At 41.4% G+C, this 16,109-nt stretch overlaps 3 protein-coding genes and 1 pseudogene across 3 annotated transcripts; all 4 read left to right on the forward strand.

The window, feature by feature from the left end:
- Positions 1-479: 479 nt before the first annotated feature.
- On the forward strand, positions 480-2,486 carry LOC104440389. Its single transcript, XM_039308632.1, has 3 exons — positions 480-661; positions 1,512-1,599; positions 2,388-2,486. The coding sequence occupies exons 1-3, from the start codon at positions 480-482 to the stop codon at positions 2,484-2,486; spliced, it is 369 nt and encodes a 122-aa protein (XP_039164566.1).
- A 3,404-nt stretch (positions 2,487-5,890) lies between these two features.
- LOC104440388 lies at positions 5,891-9,345 on the forward strand. The gene is made up of 8 exons (XM_010053320.3): positions 5,891-5,950; positions 6,555-6,574; positions 6,685-6,817; positions 7,239-7,342; positions 7,990-8,161; positions 8,292-8,432; positions 8,552-8,789; positions 8,891-9,345. The coding sequence occupies exons 1-8, from the start codon at positions 5,891-5,893 to the stop codon at positions 9,343-9,345; spliced, it is 1,323 nt and encodes a 440-aa protein (XP_010051622.2).
- An 11-nt stretch (positions 9,346-9,356) lies between these two features.
- Positions 9,357-11,999, forward strand: LOC120292040 (serine-rich adhesin for platelets-like). The gene has a single exon (XM_039309905.1). It carries the CDS (start codon positions 9,357-9,359, stop codon positions 11,997-11,999), a length of 2,643 nt encoding a protein of 880 aa, XP_039165839.1.
- Positions 12,000-13,483: 1,484 nt separating this feature from the next.
- LOC120286419 lies at positions 13,484-15,812 on the forward strand (annotated as a pseudogene).
- Positions 15,813-16,109: the final 297 nt, after the last annotated feature.

The raw sequence follows: 16,109 nt of genomic DNA on the forward strand, positions 1-16,109 counted from the left end.
TCATATTTTTCTTGACCTGGTTAAACTGTCCTGTTTGGACCTGATCAATTGGGCCAATGCCAGTTCAATCTGGTCTTTGACCCTACAATCCAGTGATCTAATCGACCCTAACCTTAGACCATTTCTCCTCCCTGTCAATTGGACCAGTTGGCCAGTCAGATCCAGTTTCCTGAAAATGGATCAGCAGATCTATTTCCAACTAGTAGATTATATTCAGTCTTTGCAAAGTTGCTTTTGTGAGGTTGAAAGGCATCAGCAACCGGAAGTCGGAGCTCTATGTTTGGTACATGTGGTGTGATTCTTGTAGGATGATTGTTCTCATTGTAATCTGGGCAACTGTACATGGTTTCTTTACAATCCTAATATGTAGTGCCAAACATCTAAGGCTGTAAACTGGTGTTTTGTTCTTATGGGAAAAATTTAATTGCTTACTCTCGCTCTTTGTCATAGTTATTTCTCTGTCCCGCATTCTAGGATTGATGGCATCAAAGCTCCATCAGCTAAAAGCAAAGGCCAATCAAGTGACGCAGTTTGTTGCCGAGCATGGAACTGCATACTACAAGAAGCTGTTAGAGGAGAACAAGCAATATATACAGGAGCCACCTACGGTAGAGAAATGTAATCTATTATCGAAGCAGCTGTTTTATACTCGCCTTGCAAGGTAAACCTTTTGGCAAGTTGGTGTCTTGTATGTGCAGCATACTTTGTGTCTGTTCTTGCACATCGGTTGACTAATGATTGTTCTATTGGGGTTTTAACTGGCGTTTACCATACCTAGTTGATAATCCTCATCTATAAAACGGAGAAAAGCATTCTTCCGTGGAAGTTGGGACCATTCTTGTCAATAGTAACTGCACGGAAAGAGAATTGTCGGACTTGTAACGTAGACCGAGGGCACAAGAGTTTTGGTTCGGCTTTTCCCCCTTAGCACGTTTGTCCTTTGCACCCCCCAAGGCACCAATCACTAATTAGGCAGTTGGAGATATTCATTGGCTAAAACGCTTATCATGACATCCGTGTTTATTCAAGTTTCTCTAGTCAAAACTATACTTTTTGGTCTGAACTTAGCGTGAGCATTTCAAATGCATGACTGCTGAGTCTTTTGATAATATCTGGGTCTTTTAATAATATCAAATGGCACTTCAGTCTTTGCATAAAATTAGTCTGTATGAAAGCACTAGGGCAATATATGTGACCGCTAGGTCTTTTGATAATATCAAAAGAAACTTCCGTCTTTGTGTAGAGTCTATATAAAAGTATTAGGGTAATAAAACAAGACAGATGGAGCACTTCTAATTGAGAGCATCAACTGGCAATGCATTTTTTTAAAGGGGGAACATGAAATTTCATGTGTCATGCGTCCTTTATGACATTCCCAAGGCTGCTTTTCATCCTCGAACAGAACCAACTTGTCTTTGTTCTTATAAATTGCAGTTTTCAATGTCTCAGACAGCTTGATTGAAAAGTTATGCTGCTTTGACCGGTCATAACGCTGCTCATTCGCTTCGCAGTGTTCCCCTTCGTTACGAGGCATTCCGGAAGGAACTCGATAGTGTTAAACATCTGCGGAGGCGTAGAGGGGACTTGAAGGTGGAGGACGTTGGCATTGGGCAGCACGGACACGGCGACACGACACGCGACACATTATTTTTCAAAAAGTAGAGAATTTCGACACGTTTCGATACGTTATTTTTCAAAAAGTAAAAAATTCGACACGTTATATATTAAATGAATATTTTTATTTTTAATTAATTTAATTCAAATTCAGTATTTTTATTTTTGAAATTATATTTTAATCTCATTTTATTTTTCCATTAAAAGAAAAATCTCCACTAAGTTCCACCCCACCCTCTTCTAGTTCTTTCCCTCGTCCATTTATCCCCTCCCCCAAAATTTATTTTTCTTTCCCGCCCCTTCACTGACAGACAGGCTGTCCCTGTGTCTTCCCCTCCCCCAATACGCAATGGCTCCTCAAAAACCCATCCGTCTCTTCCCCTCCCCCAATACGCTTTGCCTATCAAAAACCCTAGCTCTGCACGACCCTTCCTCTTCTGATTCCTCACCGCTCGCCGCTCGCCGCTCGTCGCCTCTCGTCGCTCGCCGCACGACCGCCTTCCTCTCCTCTTCCTCTCGCCTTTGGCCCTTTCTCCCTCACAGCTGCAACCTCGACGGATCCGTGGCAATATCACAGTGGCGGCCGTCTCTCACCGTCGCGGCCTCGTCTCTACTTCCTCGCCGTCGCTTCCACCCTCCATCATCTTCCGGACACGCGTTGACCGCGTGTCGGATTTCCGACGCGCGTTGACCGCGTGTCCGACCGTGTCCGAGCATGTCGACACGTGTCGGACACGACACGGAAGCACGGACAACGTGTCCGTGCTACCTAGGTTGGCATCGCCGCGTTGTTTGGTCTGGAATGCTACGGATGGTTCTGCATAGGCGAGATCGTGGGACGGGGATTCACCATCGCCGGCTACCATGTCTGAAAACTGACAAGATATCCTCCAGGAAATCTTGGCCTTCTTTAAGGTTTCGATAGCCTTCTTGTGTTCTCTCAAAAGCAAGCAAGGGCCAGTTTGGTTTCTCTTGGGTCTTTTGGATGGTGTTGCCTCAGCTTAGTGAGTTCACTTTCTGCCTTCTTGAGGCGCATGTAAATTCTCGATGGGATTGCACTAATCTATAAGCACATGGAAAAACACCAGAGACCGGAAAAAGAAAAGGGCCCGAGCCAAACATCCTTAAAATGGGACATCGTGATTCAACTGTTCATGCTTTCTATAATGATGGGTCATGGTGTTTTTCCATAATTGATCTCCCAAACTTGAAAGATGTGACATTCTGGTGCGCAATTTCGTTCTGGGCATCATCTGAGCATATTCCTCTCTGCTATGATTAATTAAAATAATCATCATTCTTGGATTATTACATTTAAATAATCATCTCTCTCTTAAAATAATCATCAAATTGATTTTGGTTTTGTGTTTAATACGAATGGAGCACGTGCAAATTGATTGGCCAACACAAAATTCCACGATTGCACTGGTTTTTGCCTCACAATATTGTCAATTGGGCAATTTCTATGGTTATTTATTACTAAATTTTAATCTATTTTCCTCCTCTTTTCTGTAGCTTTATTAGTCAATGCAAAGTTCCACAATCGCCATGGTTTGTGCTGCACAACATTGTCAATTGGGCAATTTCTGTGGCTATTTATTACTAATTTTTAATCTGTTATTTTGTCATCTCTTTTCTTTTCTGTAGCTTTATTAGTCAATGCAAAGTTCCACAATCGTCATGGTTTGTGCTGCACAACATTGTCAATTGGGCAATTTCTATGGCTATTTATTACTAATTTTTAATCTGTTATTTTGTCCTCTCTTTTCTTTTCTGTAGCTTTATTAGTCAATGCAAAGTTCCACAATCGCCATGGTTTGTGATGCACAACATTGTCAATTGGGCAATTTATGTGGCTATTTATTACTAATTTGTAATATGTTATTTTGTCCTCTCTTTTCTTTTCTGTAGCTTTATTAGTCAATGCAAAGTTTCACAATCGCGCATGGTTTCTGCCTCAATACATTGTCAATTGGGCAATTTCCTTGGCTATTTATTGCTAATTTTTTAATCTTTTTTTTTTTTGTCCCCCTCTTTTCTGTAACTTTGTTAGTTAATGCAAATGTCCAATATGGTTGGTCATGCGAAGCATGAATTTCAATTAGAACGTTGTCAATTAATGTGGGATATGTATGTTGACTTATCAACCTGATCAAACATTGGAAGAACCTTCGCCTACAAGCGGTCGAATCTTGAATAGAGAACCGGAGGTGTCACAAAAGTCAGAGGCGTTGGTAATCTTCCAAAAGCGGCTTCATCTGTTCATATCGCCCTTTTCTTTTTCTATTATAGGTATTGCTATTAGTATTAATTACAAGAAATGTTAATTTTCATAAAAGATACCTCTGAGCGCAAAACTGCGATCTTCTACGTTTATAACATAAGAATCCCAACTCATATGGTAGATGGAAATTCCATTTATTTCACAAAAAATGAATAATTAATAAAATATTTCTTAAAAGTGGTTGTTTGTCATAATTACTAAATTGTTGATGAAGAACATTTTCTTTAATGACAAGAATGTATGCATAAATATTTTGTTGGATAATAAAAGTATTTTTATCAATCAATTTTTATAAATGATACAAATGATCATTTTTAAGAAATATGTTTTTTTAACTTATCTATTTTTATAAAACAGCCCTGTTGCCTTGAAGATAAATTATTTTTTGACTCTAAAGTATTTGAACGACGGAACACAAGTTTAAGGATAAAATGACTTCCCCTTTTAATAAGGAAGGAACTATAAACTCTAAAATAAATCAAAATTAATTATTTTCTTTACAAACGATTTTTTGATTTTAAATATTTTCCTTTATCAAACAATGAATCCACCTGCGCACCGCTCGAAAATTCGAAGATTAGACAATGTGAATGGAATGTTTGGAAATTCCCAACATATAAACGAAAGAATAAAGATTTCATGGATTGAGCACTGCACATCGCCCCCTTCATGCGGGGCCCACCCCATTTCTTCTAGATGAAACGTGAATAACCTTTTCCTTTTCGAACGAGTAAAACCAGCAGGCAGGCAGCAGTCAATCGGGACGCGACACGTGGATCGGCGGTCCAACGTACGACGTGTGGAAGAAGAAGAAGGGGACATCACCATGGTTGCGCGAGGTCGAGGTAATCCTCTTGGTAGGGGCAACATCAACAGCGATCGCGAAGGAAAGAAGGAAAAAGAAAAAGACAACGAAATCAGGGACGTCCGTCTCGCTTTCCATTTGATTGCGACATGGAACGAACCTGGGCCCCCACCGTTTTAACGCAAGTACAGCTAGGCCGGCCCCACCACGATCGGTTCCATAACTCAAGAAAACGACGAAACTTGTAAACCAGAAAAGGCTAGTGTCACGAAAATTATCTTATTGATAACATTACAAATTTAGCCCAAATCAATTTTTGAGTTGCCAAAATTCACAAATTGGCATATGTGTGGAATATTTATAAATTTTTCCGAATCAATTTTTGAGTGGAAAATTTATCCCATACTAGTATTAACACCAAAAGTGATATATCTGTGATAAATTTAGAATATAAAATTTTCACAATTCAATTATTATTATATATCATCTGATTCAGTAATGTTATGACAAAATTTTACAAAGTTAATGGAGGATAAATATATTATGAGTGTAAATTTGGGTAATTTATTATAGGTGTATCAATTTGAAATTTTTCGTCGTAATAACCAAACTAAAAAAATTGCAAAACATAAACAAAAAATCACAAAAAAACCCCTTAATTATACTCAACGCTAATGCCCCAATTTTTTTTTTCTGTACTATCAATTCCTCCAAACTTGTTTCACCGTCACAAAAATACTCTCATTTTTTTTGGGTAAATGGTAAGAATTATATTAACTTAAGCCAAAGAGAAACAAAAAGCCGTAGAACAAGAACTTGGCACAAAAAACTTACACTCATGAGGACAATAACAAAAATACCCTCATTTACTACTAAAGAAACTAATTTTTGTCAATGCAACTCTAACATTCAAATGTTTTCATTACTTCGTGTCGCTAGTACCTTGAACTGATTCTTAGTGTGACAAAAATACTACCAGTCTATCGCTGAAAATCCTGAACTTTGTCTTTTCACGACACTAATGCCCCAACCTTTTCCTTTAAGTCTCTAACACCCCAAGCACGTATCGAATGGACGGTACTTTTGCTAGGATTCATTGGAAACCATTTTATAGTCTAGTCCTTGAGGTTCCTTGTGATAGATGTACAGCATTTAAGAGCTTGCGGGTCTGATGATATAAATGAGGGATGGTACTTTCGTTAGAATCCATTGGAAATTTCTTGGGATCCAAAGTTTCGCGTCCTTGTGTATGAGTTTGTGGATTTTGATGATATAAAAGAAAAAAATTGGGTATGGATGTCATAGTAGTTATAATTTTAGGAGTTTTGATATTACAAAAAAAAGTTTGCGATATTAGCAATACAGTAATCATGATCTAAGGCTTTTTGGTGATAAAAACCCATAACAACGACCTTTTTTTTTTCCCTCGACATAAAAAAATAGCAAAGCAGCGGGACTCCGTGCGAATAAGGAAATATCACTCCGCGTCGCGATTGAAAATCCCAAAGTCAAAGTCAACGGAGCGGAAAAGTCCGACCGACGCGGCCCACAGTAACTCCCGTGCACCTTGCCGCACCGACCCCTCCCCCCTTCCGCCTCCCGCGATTACTTAACGCTCTCGGAAAAAAGGTAGCTTCCCATGCCCGAATATAATTCGGACTTTCCCCGTACGCTTTCCAATCCCCAAAACCGCGACCCGAACACGCCTCCGATGCCCCGTCGTCTTCCTCCTCCTCATCCTCCGCGTGCATCGTCCCCCGCGTGATCGCGATCCCCGCTCGCTCCTCCGATCCGCGATCGCTCCCGGCTCGTCCTCCGTTCCCGCGCCGACGAAGATGAAGAGTCTTCAAGAGCTTCAAGCCCGCCAAATGGTGAGTCCGTCCCCCCGCCCGATCGGTTGTTGACCGGCGGCTTGTGTTGTGCTGTGCTGTGTGTTGATTTTGATTTTTTGATTTTGGTGGCGGCGTTGTTTGTGGTACAGCAAGACGGCGTTGAAGCTCGCGGCGTCGCGGCTGAAGCTGCTGAGGAACAAGAAGGAGGTCCAGGTGAAGCAGATGAGGCGGGACCTCGCTCAGCTGCTCGAGTCCGGCCAGGACCAGACCGCTAGGATTCGGGTGAGTCCGTTCGTTCGTTCGTCGCATCGTTGGGAGATTGAGGCGGGCTCGATTTCGGATCGTAATTGTCGAGTTACGGTTTCGGTTAGGTGGCGGTTCGATGTGAAAATCTGTTGCGCCGTCGTTTTTCTGAAGCCGGTTGAACTGTGCCTTTTCCTTTCTCTCGTTGAATTATGGTTCAATTCGTGACTTTTTCCTTCCAAAAGCTTATATCTTTCCTTCCGAATTACGGCTCTTCCCGTGGCAAGTGAATTCCTGCTTAGAATGGAGCTGATTGAATCTCTCTTGCACTCGTCCTTGTGTGACTGGAAAAACCTGAATTTTCTAGGTTTTGTATTGTTTTCATGAGATTGTTGTATGTTAACTGGTGATTTCAGAGGAGGCAGCCTGCTAATGCCGTCCATTCTGGTGTTGTTTCCAGGTTGAACATGTTGTGAGGGAAGAGAAGATGATGGCAGCCTACGAGCTTGTTGAGCTGTTCTGTGAACTTATTGCAGCTCGTTTGCCTATAATCGAGTCACAGAAGTATGTGGTGATGATTATTTCCTTTCATTAATCCTGAGTTTTTTTTTTTTATTTTTTTTTTTTTGTCATTGAGAACAAGAGTACTGGGTGTGAGATTATTGGGTTTTGGATATAGGCGCCGAGATGAGAAGACAGCACATAGCTAGAGCAAGTACCGTCGGTCGTCAAACAAAATGATGAATTATCTGATATTTCTTCCATGTCTGGCTTAAAGATAGTGTCCATGGTAGAGTTATGTGCCTCGAGGATGTCTTTGAAAGGGCTTCTCATGCAAACTCTTGTGGCACCTTGCTGCTCCCTGTTATCGATTGATAATAAGCTTTATCTGAGATGTGTAGAATCTCACCTCTTCTTCCTTCATTTACTTTTGCACAATGGGCTCTACTTCCTTTGTGTAAAATTCACTATACCGACCCCTCTCCTCTTTCTTGCCAGACCTTGCCCATCCTATTGGCTGGAATTCTAACCTTCTCCCTGTAGTCCACAGTTTGGTTCCACTGAGTTAGCACAACAGGGACATAAGTGGGCCCACCACGATGCTTGGGAGTTCCCAAAGAAATGATAGTCTTGCCTTTTAATTTCTGCATAAAATTTTATGTAATTATTTTCGGTGAGAAATGTGTAATTAATTCTCTGTGTGTTTCCAGAAACTGCCCAATTGACTTGAAGGAGGCTGTTTCAAGCGTAGTCTTTGCATCTCCGAGATGCTCAGACGTTCCTGAACTTATGGATATCCGCAAGCATTTTACCTCAAAATATGGAAAAGATTTCATTACTGCAGCTGTTGAGTTGCGTCCTGATTGTGGTGTAAACCGCTCTGTAAGTCCATGATTGTTCAGCTTCCTTTACATTCCTTTATTTTTATGAATGAATTGAAATGTCCAAAGTTTCTTGGTTGCACTTCTTTCATTGGGCTTGATGGAATCTTTTCTTGCCCTTTGTTTATCAGTTAGTTGAGAAACTCTCTGCCAAAGCACCTGATGGTCCAACCAAAGTAAAGATTTTAACCTCAATTGCGGAGGAACACAACATCAAATGGGATCCTAATTCATTTGGGGATAAAGATTCGCATAATCATGGAGATTTGTTGGTACTTCTGAATTATGATTGCTTCAGTAGTCTTGCTTCTGAGTTCTGGCTATGGACTAGTAATTTAGCATGTTCTTCTTCTGTTTGTTGATACAACATTTGTGTATTATTGCTTACCAGAATGGACCGAGTACTTTTGAAAAAGCCAGTAACCTGCAGACACAATTTTCAAACTTCCAAGTGCCTGATATTGACAGAGAAAGAACCAATGTGCATGTCGCACCTCAAAAAGTAGCAAAGGAGGATGCCTCTGTAAGCTTGCATCAGAACAGTAGCAGGTCATCATTTGACCACCAAAATATTCCCCCTGGACATGCTAATGTTCCTATCACTTCACATCCGGAGCTGAAAACTCCAGGTATGATGAGTTGTACCATTTGACGAAAGGTTTGCTTTTAATCATTTTATTACTTGAGAAACTTGCTTTGATATTCATCCTAATGGAAGTTCCATTTACAGGTTATGCAATGGAAGGAAATGCTGAAGCTGGACATATGTATCGCAGGGAAGGAAATGTTGATTACATGGACGGGCAAAACTGGAATATGGAATTCAAAGATGCAACCTCTGCTGCTCAAGCTGCTGCAGAATCTGCTGAACGGGCAAGCATGGCTGCCAGAGCTGCTGCACAACTTTCTAGCCGTGGGAGGATTTCTACGCAATACTCTACAGAGCCACAAAGGTCTTCTGCTCACGGTCCTATGGATGAACGGGCTGGAAGATCTGCAGGCTCCAGTTTTCAAGATGAAGCCTATGCTAAAGTTGCAGGTAATAAGGCTTCTGATGGAAGAAATGCTCAACCTCACACAGCATGTAAGCAGAATTATGCAAAAGAAGAGCACGTTGGAGAAGTAGGTGAGAGGTTCTATAAAGATGGCCATACGAGCAATGACAGACCTAGCCAGTATGTTTGAAGAAGTCTAATATGGACTCCATGGACAACAACGCATTTGCAGAGTCCTCTAGTTATGGTATAAACAACATTCAGTTCGAAAGATACGTGAGCTCACAATCAGAGGGTTTATCCTCTGATAGGCTTCCTGTAAATGATACTTTTGAGGCCAGAATTCCAAGCATACATCGCAGTCAAGCTGATGTCCGAGACACTGATAGGCTTGGAGGGGTGAATGAAAGATTTTACAGAGAGGGTAACAGGAGAAGCAGTGAATCCAGCCGGTCTAATTCTAGAAAGTCTAGTGCAGATTTCAGTGGTGTCGACTCACTTGTGAATGAACATGAAATAGCAGGCAGAAATACCCAGAACAGCTCGTCTGGAGCTGAGCGTGGCAATGTTTTGGATAAATCAAGTGGGATGAGACACTCTTTTCGACCAGAGACTAGTGGCACTTTAGATGAACTGAGTGAGAGAAGATACTCTGGTGAAGTGGAATCTACTAATGATTTGCAGGATGATTTTATATCTGCTAAATATTCTACCCGTGCTTCCTATCATTCTCATTTGTCACATTCAAGCACTTACGTTGATGAGCAAGATGTTATGAGTAATCAGAAGGAGGAGGAGGAGGATGTTGCTGAAAACCCCTTTGCCGATTTTGATGAAGAAAACTTCCAGAAAGATAATAAATCAGCAATTGAAAGCACTGCAGTAGCTTTTGATGATTATGGTTCAGATGGTGATGACTATGGGTTTGATTTGGACAAAGGAGCAGAGCCCAGTGTGAAGACCTCACAACCAAGCTGGGAATCACCTAGCTATCCATCAGCAAGTATCAGTTCGCCAAGCCCCAAAAGGACCACAGTTGACACATTTACAAAGATTACTCCCCAATCAAGTTTCTCCACTAGCCAGCACGGTCCTATATTTTCTGGCGATTTAGCTGATTCTACAGTTCATTCACAAGCAGATGAACTTGCGCCTGTGACCTTTGATGAGTCAGATGGGCCAAGTTCAGAAAGTGAAGTGGAGCAGAGCGATTATAAGGAAGAGAGAGTATATTCCAGTTTTGGATCTCAGAAAAAGTTTGGAATTGGTGATTTACCTTCTAGTTCAGGGAAATACTCGCTTAATTCAAAGAATAAAGGATTGGATACCTCTGATGATCCTGTAGATAAGAAGCACCAGAGTCAGCCCTTCAATGCTTATGAAGATGCTTTGGTTCATGAAGTTGAGGAAAGTGCTTCTGTATTTTCAGAACGTGGTACAATAGATGATTCTAAATCTTCACATGAAGATAGTTACGATAGTGATTTGGGTTTGACATTTGGAAGATTGACTGGTGGTCTGAAAAATAAAGGTAATAGGCATCCCGCAAATTTGAGGAGCTCAGCAGGTGATGCTTCGTTATCTAAACAAACAGCTGAATACACGGCAAAGGAAACATCCTCTTCTTTCCGACTTAATTTATCAGATGATTCTGTAGTTCAGCAAGAACCGGAGAGTGTGGAAGTGGGTTCCAGAGGGCCAGCTTTCACATCTTTTGGTTCTGGTAGTGATCAGATTCCTGAGAAAACTGTTTCGCAAGATAATTCCAGAAGCCATCGAGAACGGCAGGTTCAGAAGGTGGAGCAGGTAGTGGATGATACGTTTACAAGAAGAGCAAGCACAAGGCCGGTCATCCCATCTCTTGGTCCTTATGGCAGTTATGCTTCAGAAAGGACTAGCCAAGGCCAAATTTCAGACAGCCATCCGGAATCTTACCCTCAGCAGGAGTCAGAAGTAAATGAAACTGAAAGATCAAGTTCCAGAGGTTCAAGTGCATCTTTTGAATTAAGAGAAGAACAGCGTGGTTCAAGAACCCGCCGGGAACGGTATATAGAGAAGATGCAGCCAGAAGTGGATGACAACTTGACAAGAAGAGCAAGCACGAGGCCAGTGATCCCATCTCTGGTCTCTGACGGCATTTATGCTCCAGAAGGAACTATGAAAGAACAGATTTATAACAGTGGTTCTGAACCTTATACTCAGGAGGAGTCCGAAGTGAATAAAAGATCAGGCTCCACTGGTTCATCCACAAACAGTAGAGAACGTATAGGTGCTGGGCTTTCTCGAAGGACAAAGGCAGGTGCTCCAAGTGCTCACAGAAATACCAACTTGAAGTCAACTTTTGCCTCTGATGAATCCAAAGAACGTAGTGCGGATTCAAGATCCTCTCTGAGGAGCTCTTATCTAACTGAAACTTCAACAAGGCCTCACTCTGCGGCCAATGAAGCCTATAGTTTAAGAAGTTCTGAACAGTCGAGGTACAGTAAGGAAGCAAAGGGCAAGCCCATTTCGGAAACCAAAAGATCGTCTCGTGAGGAGACCTCAAATTCTACTGCAATGGAACAACCTTCGTCTTCAATTTCAAAGAAAACTTCATCCAGTAAGTCAGGTATGAGTGAAGATAGTCCAAAGTCTACCGCAAGAGAGCAACCTTCCTTGCCCATTCGAAAGAAGGTTTCATCTGCTAAGTCAGAGATGAGTGAAAGTTCTAAGGCTGCAACTCCGAGCTTGGAGTCTGCATCTAGGGAGGATTCCTTCAATCGAGCAAGTCACGTTCATCCTAAGCTTCCCGACTATGATACTTTTGCTGCCACTATGCAGTCACTTCGAGCTAATCGGAAGTAACTCTTTTGGTCTTTCTTTGTGGATATGGTACATTCACGTCGGTCATTTTTGTGCATGGTTTTGATATTATTTATTTTCTGAGGGAGGAATAAACTTGGATTCTTATGTATTTGTGCAGTAATACTCCGGCTTTGCTGGCTGAGTGGGTGATATTGAGCTATTCTTTTATTTGATCTCTTAATAAATTGATACCTAATCGCGTGAATTTTCTTGGCCACTTCTTCATCGAACCAGAGTTGCATCGTTTCATTTGTTTTATTGGTCTTCTATCTTTTCCGCTCAGTAAGTCGAGACTTTTAAGACGCGACTGCGTTTGAGCAGTTAGAGACGGCTCGCGGCGGCGGAACTCTCTGTTCACATCGGGCAGCAGGCTACAGCCTTCGGGGTTCTTGTGGGTGAGTGTATGGTCGACCTGCTGCGGTTCTTCTCTGGAGATCGAATCGAACTTTACATCAGGAGCTGTAGATTAACAAAACCTCGACACGAGCACCCAAATACGTGCTCGGTGATGGATGCGAGAGAGAGAGAGAGAGAGAGAGAGACTGGAGCTTATCAAAGGAGCTTATCGAAGGAACTGTAGGACTGGAACATACGTCTACAGTCGACGCAGGTCGTGGAAAAATTGTTGAATGCGAGTCTCTGCATGAGACCTGCTAATGAGTCATGTGACGAGCCATATCTTAGAGGATACTTGCACAACTCTTACAAATAAAAGTATAAAAAAAGGTTCACAACTTTTCCATAACGTTTCGTCAACAATAAACCCTTTTTGACTAAATGAAAATATATAATAGTTTATGATATAATCTTCCGGGACACTTCTATGGGGGAAAAAAAAAAAAGGAACAGTCTGGCAACAGAGTCAAAATTAGATTGCTAACAATGATGCTTTTGCAAGCTAGCATGGGAAAACTGATATCGCCAATTGAAAGAAGTTTTGATTTTGGACATTTAAAACTTTTGCCAATCAAAAGAAGTTTGTGATTTTGGACATTTTGGGCACGAAATGAGATTAACATTCTCGATTGTCGATTAATCTAATAAAATTGAAGGTGAGACCCGATTATATTTCTTAACAACGATAAGTATGAAATCACTTTTTTTGTGCCCAATCTATCTAATCATGTTTTTGAGTCTCCCGAGACGAGACTTTTGGTATATACTCGATAGAGATTGATTCATTTTTCTTGACATCTCTTATATGTATTTTACTATAAATAAGCTGGTTTAAAAATTTATTTGTACTAGATAATTATTCTGTTCTAGCGGTGGCCAATCTTGACCTCTCCTTTTTACTCTTCTCCTTGTTCTTAATACCTTTTGGTGGCTAGTTTTGTGGTCATGCCATGATGAGAGTACGTAGAACAGCAACTCTCGCATTTACCATCTGGAAGGTTCTCTGGTCTTGCCTAGTGATAATACACAGAGGGCTCCGACAGATTCAGTCTCACATTATCGTACTCGACTTCATGTCATACGAGGGAGTCCTCTGACCAAACGTCTCTAGTGACTACAGGGGGAGAGAGAGAGGAACGAGAACGACAATCATCGCATTCCAACACCTGCATCGGTCGAAAACAAGCACTAAAAAAGTCTGGATCAATGCCAGCATGATGGAAATATTATGTTATCTGGAAGAGAATCAGTTCTTTTTGGCGGTGTTCGAATGAAATAGTGCTCTCACCGCAGCTGCAGAGCCGGTCAAACGTAACATAATATTATTCAGCTGACAAAACAACGCCCGGATGACGCAGGATAAGCCTGCTCTGGCAATTTCTTGGAAGAGAACTGTATTTATACGATGCCCTAATTTCCCACAGAACTGCAGAAGCTTTCCCAAGTTAGATTGTGATCTGGGCAATTCTTTCTCCAGAGTACAAGGTATGAAGTTCGCCGATCTCGCTCTATCTTTTGCTGCTATTTTCTCTCACAGCAATCTTTCTGGGGTTCCATGAATCAAGGGTCGAGACATGGAGGTCATCTTTGGCTTCACTCAAGTTTCTGCCTCTGCACGGTGAAAATGAAGCAGAACGCTTTCCTTTCACCTGTATTCTGCATTAGCACCCAAACTATATGATTTTCTCATCTGCTGCTGCATAATGAGGAAAGAATGCAGCATTTCTTAGCCTTAAATGGTTGTGGAGGTTAGAGATATCTAAGGGATCTTCTGCATCTGTTAGACGGTGCCGGTATCTCTTGAATTGTGCATTTCCCTGATTGTGCAATGATCGATATAATTATTTTGAGTGCCTGTCACTACCTCATATACTCTTCAGTATAAAACATGCAGAAATCACACAATTTTCTCTTTTGCACATTCTTTTATCTGTGTTTGATTGATCTAGTGGCTTTGCAGAGATGGAACCAACTGCGAAACTGGTCTCTGAGGGTCCATCGGGGTTGTTGCAGAGTGATGAACTATACAATGTAAAGTCTCTCTTTCTTTTTTTTTTTTTTTTTTTTTAATGTTTTTTCTGTTTGCAGCAATTTCTTCTGTTGAATGAAGTTACTGTAACAGTTTGAGAATGTTCTAAGTTGTTGTTTTGTCATGGCAGTATGTGCTGATGACTAGCGTGTACCCCAGAGAAGCAGAGATTCTGAAGGAGCTCAGAGATGCTATTGCAAACCATCCACAGTAAATTCTATTTCATACTCATTACTCAATTCCACATTCATTTTCATTGATTTCCTTTGACTATGACTTCAGAATGATTCCTTCGACTTAGAGTGTATGAACATGTTCATTAGTCACTTTCAAACCCGGACATTCGTGTCACGATGATGATTAATTGAGTAAATCTGGCATAACCATAGAATTCAATGACCGAAGGCGGTTATCCACATACTTAAAACCAGAGTGTCTTTAAGTTCGCATGTTCAGTGTTGGTGGGAATCTTACTGAACAGGTCCTACTTTGCGACTGCGCCGGATGGGGGTCAGTTCATCGCTCTGCTCCTGAAGCTATTGAACGCAAAGAAGACTATAGAGGTCGGCATCTTCACCGGATACTCTCTCCTCCTCACCGCTCTCACCATTCCGCAAGATGGCAAGGTCTGCCATCTCTCGCTTGTGAAAAGGAAAAAATTTGCAAGTCTATTTGTCAAGCTAGAAATAATCTGCGCAATGTTTCCACCGCAGATCATAGCAATTGATGTAGACCGAGAAGCATATGAGATTGGATTGCCGTTTATCAAGAAGGCCAATGTCGAACACAAGATCGACTTCGTTGAATTGCAAGCTTTGCCCGTCCTCACCAAATTACTAGAAAACGTGAGTGTCACTTTTCTAGTAAAGTAATCCTCATTTGAACTTTTGCAATGAAAATGACATCTTCTGAACTTGTTAGACTCTCAACAATCTCATCGTGCTTCTCTTTTGGGTATCAGCAAGAAAATGAAAGCAGCTTCGACTTTGCGTTTGTCGATGCTGACCGGGCAAACCTGAAGAACTATCACGAGAGGCTACTAAGGCTGGTGAGGGTTGGGGTGTGATCATGTATGACAACACTCTCTGGGGAGGCACTGTGGCCTTGGCCGACCCATCCTCCGCTCACCCAATGAGGCAATTCGCATGGAAGGACTCGATCGAGTTCAACAAGATGATAGCGGGTGATCCTCGGGTCGATATATCTCAAGTTGCACTGGGTGATGGGATGACGATCTGCAGGCGCATCTAATGATGCCCTTTGATCAAATTTATGGCATACATCAAAATAAGCACTCGTTCCTCAATCTTTTGAGATTGGAGCACAATAGTTTCTAATACAGATTGTGAGTCTGTTGTGTTATAACCTTTTGACTGCTTTCAATAAACTTCAAGACCGTTCTTGTCAATTTCTTTAATCTACACTACCTAGTCCCTGTGTTAGGAATAATTCTGGTTGATCGTTCCATTTGACGCATGGATGACGACAAGTTTTCAGCATCTGTATCTTCTGCTCTGCTTTCTTTACAGGATAAAGTGTTGTGAAAAATGGCGGTTCCACTAGTTCTTAGGCATAGTAATTGATGATTATGGTTCAGATAGTTTGATTTGGACAAAGGAGCAGAGCCTGATCTGAAAACGTTTCTTCACAACCAAGCTGGGAATATCACCTAGCTATATCCATCA

Source organism: Eucalyptus grandis, chromosome 3 (assembly GCF_016545825.1).
Source record: "Eucalyptus grandis isolate ANBG69807.140 chromosome 3, ASM1654582v1, whole genome shotgun sequence".
NCBI lineage: Eukaryota > Viridiplantae > Streptophyta > Magnoliopsida > Myrtales > Myrtaceae > Eucalyptus > Eucalyptus grandis.

Bases quoted from the DNA above. Each gene is read 5' to 3' on its own strand.
- LOC104440389 (XM_039308632.1), top strand. From the start codon at position 480: ATGGCATCAAAGCTCCATCAGCTAAAAGCAAAGGCCAATCAAGTGACG. The intron at 662-1,511 runs GTAAACCTTTTG...TTCGCTTCGCAG, and splicing joins TTTTATACTCGCCTTGCAAG to TGTTCCCCTTCGTTACGAGG. The intron at 1,600-2,387 runs GTTGGCATTGGG...CGTGCTACCTAG, and splicing joins GGGACTTGAAGGTGGAGGAC to GTTGGCATCGCCGCGTTGTT.
- LOC104440388 (XM_010053320.3), top strand. From the start codon at position 5,891: ATGGTACTTTCGTTAGAATCCATTGGAAATTTCTTGGGATCCAAAGTT. The intron at 6,818-7,238 runs GTGAGTCCGTTC...TGTTGTTTCCAG, and splicing joins ACCAGACCGCTAGGATTCGG to GTTGAACATGTTGTGAGGGA. The intron at 7,343-7,989 runs GTATGTGGTGAT...GTGTGTTTCCAG, and splicing joins CCTATAATCGAGTCACAGAA to AAACTGCCCAATTGACTTGA.
- LOC120292040 (XM_039309905.1), top strand. From the start codon at position 9,357: ATGGACTCCATGGACAACAACGCATTTGCAGAGTCCTCTAGTTATGGT.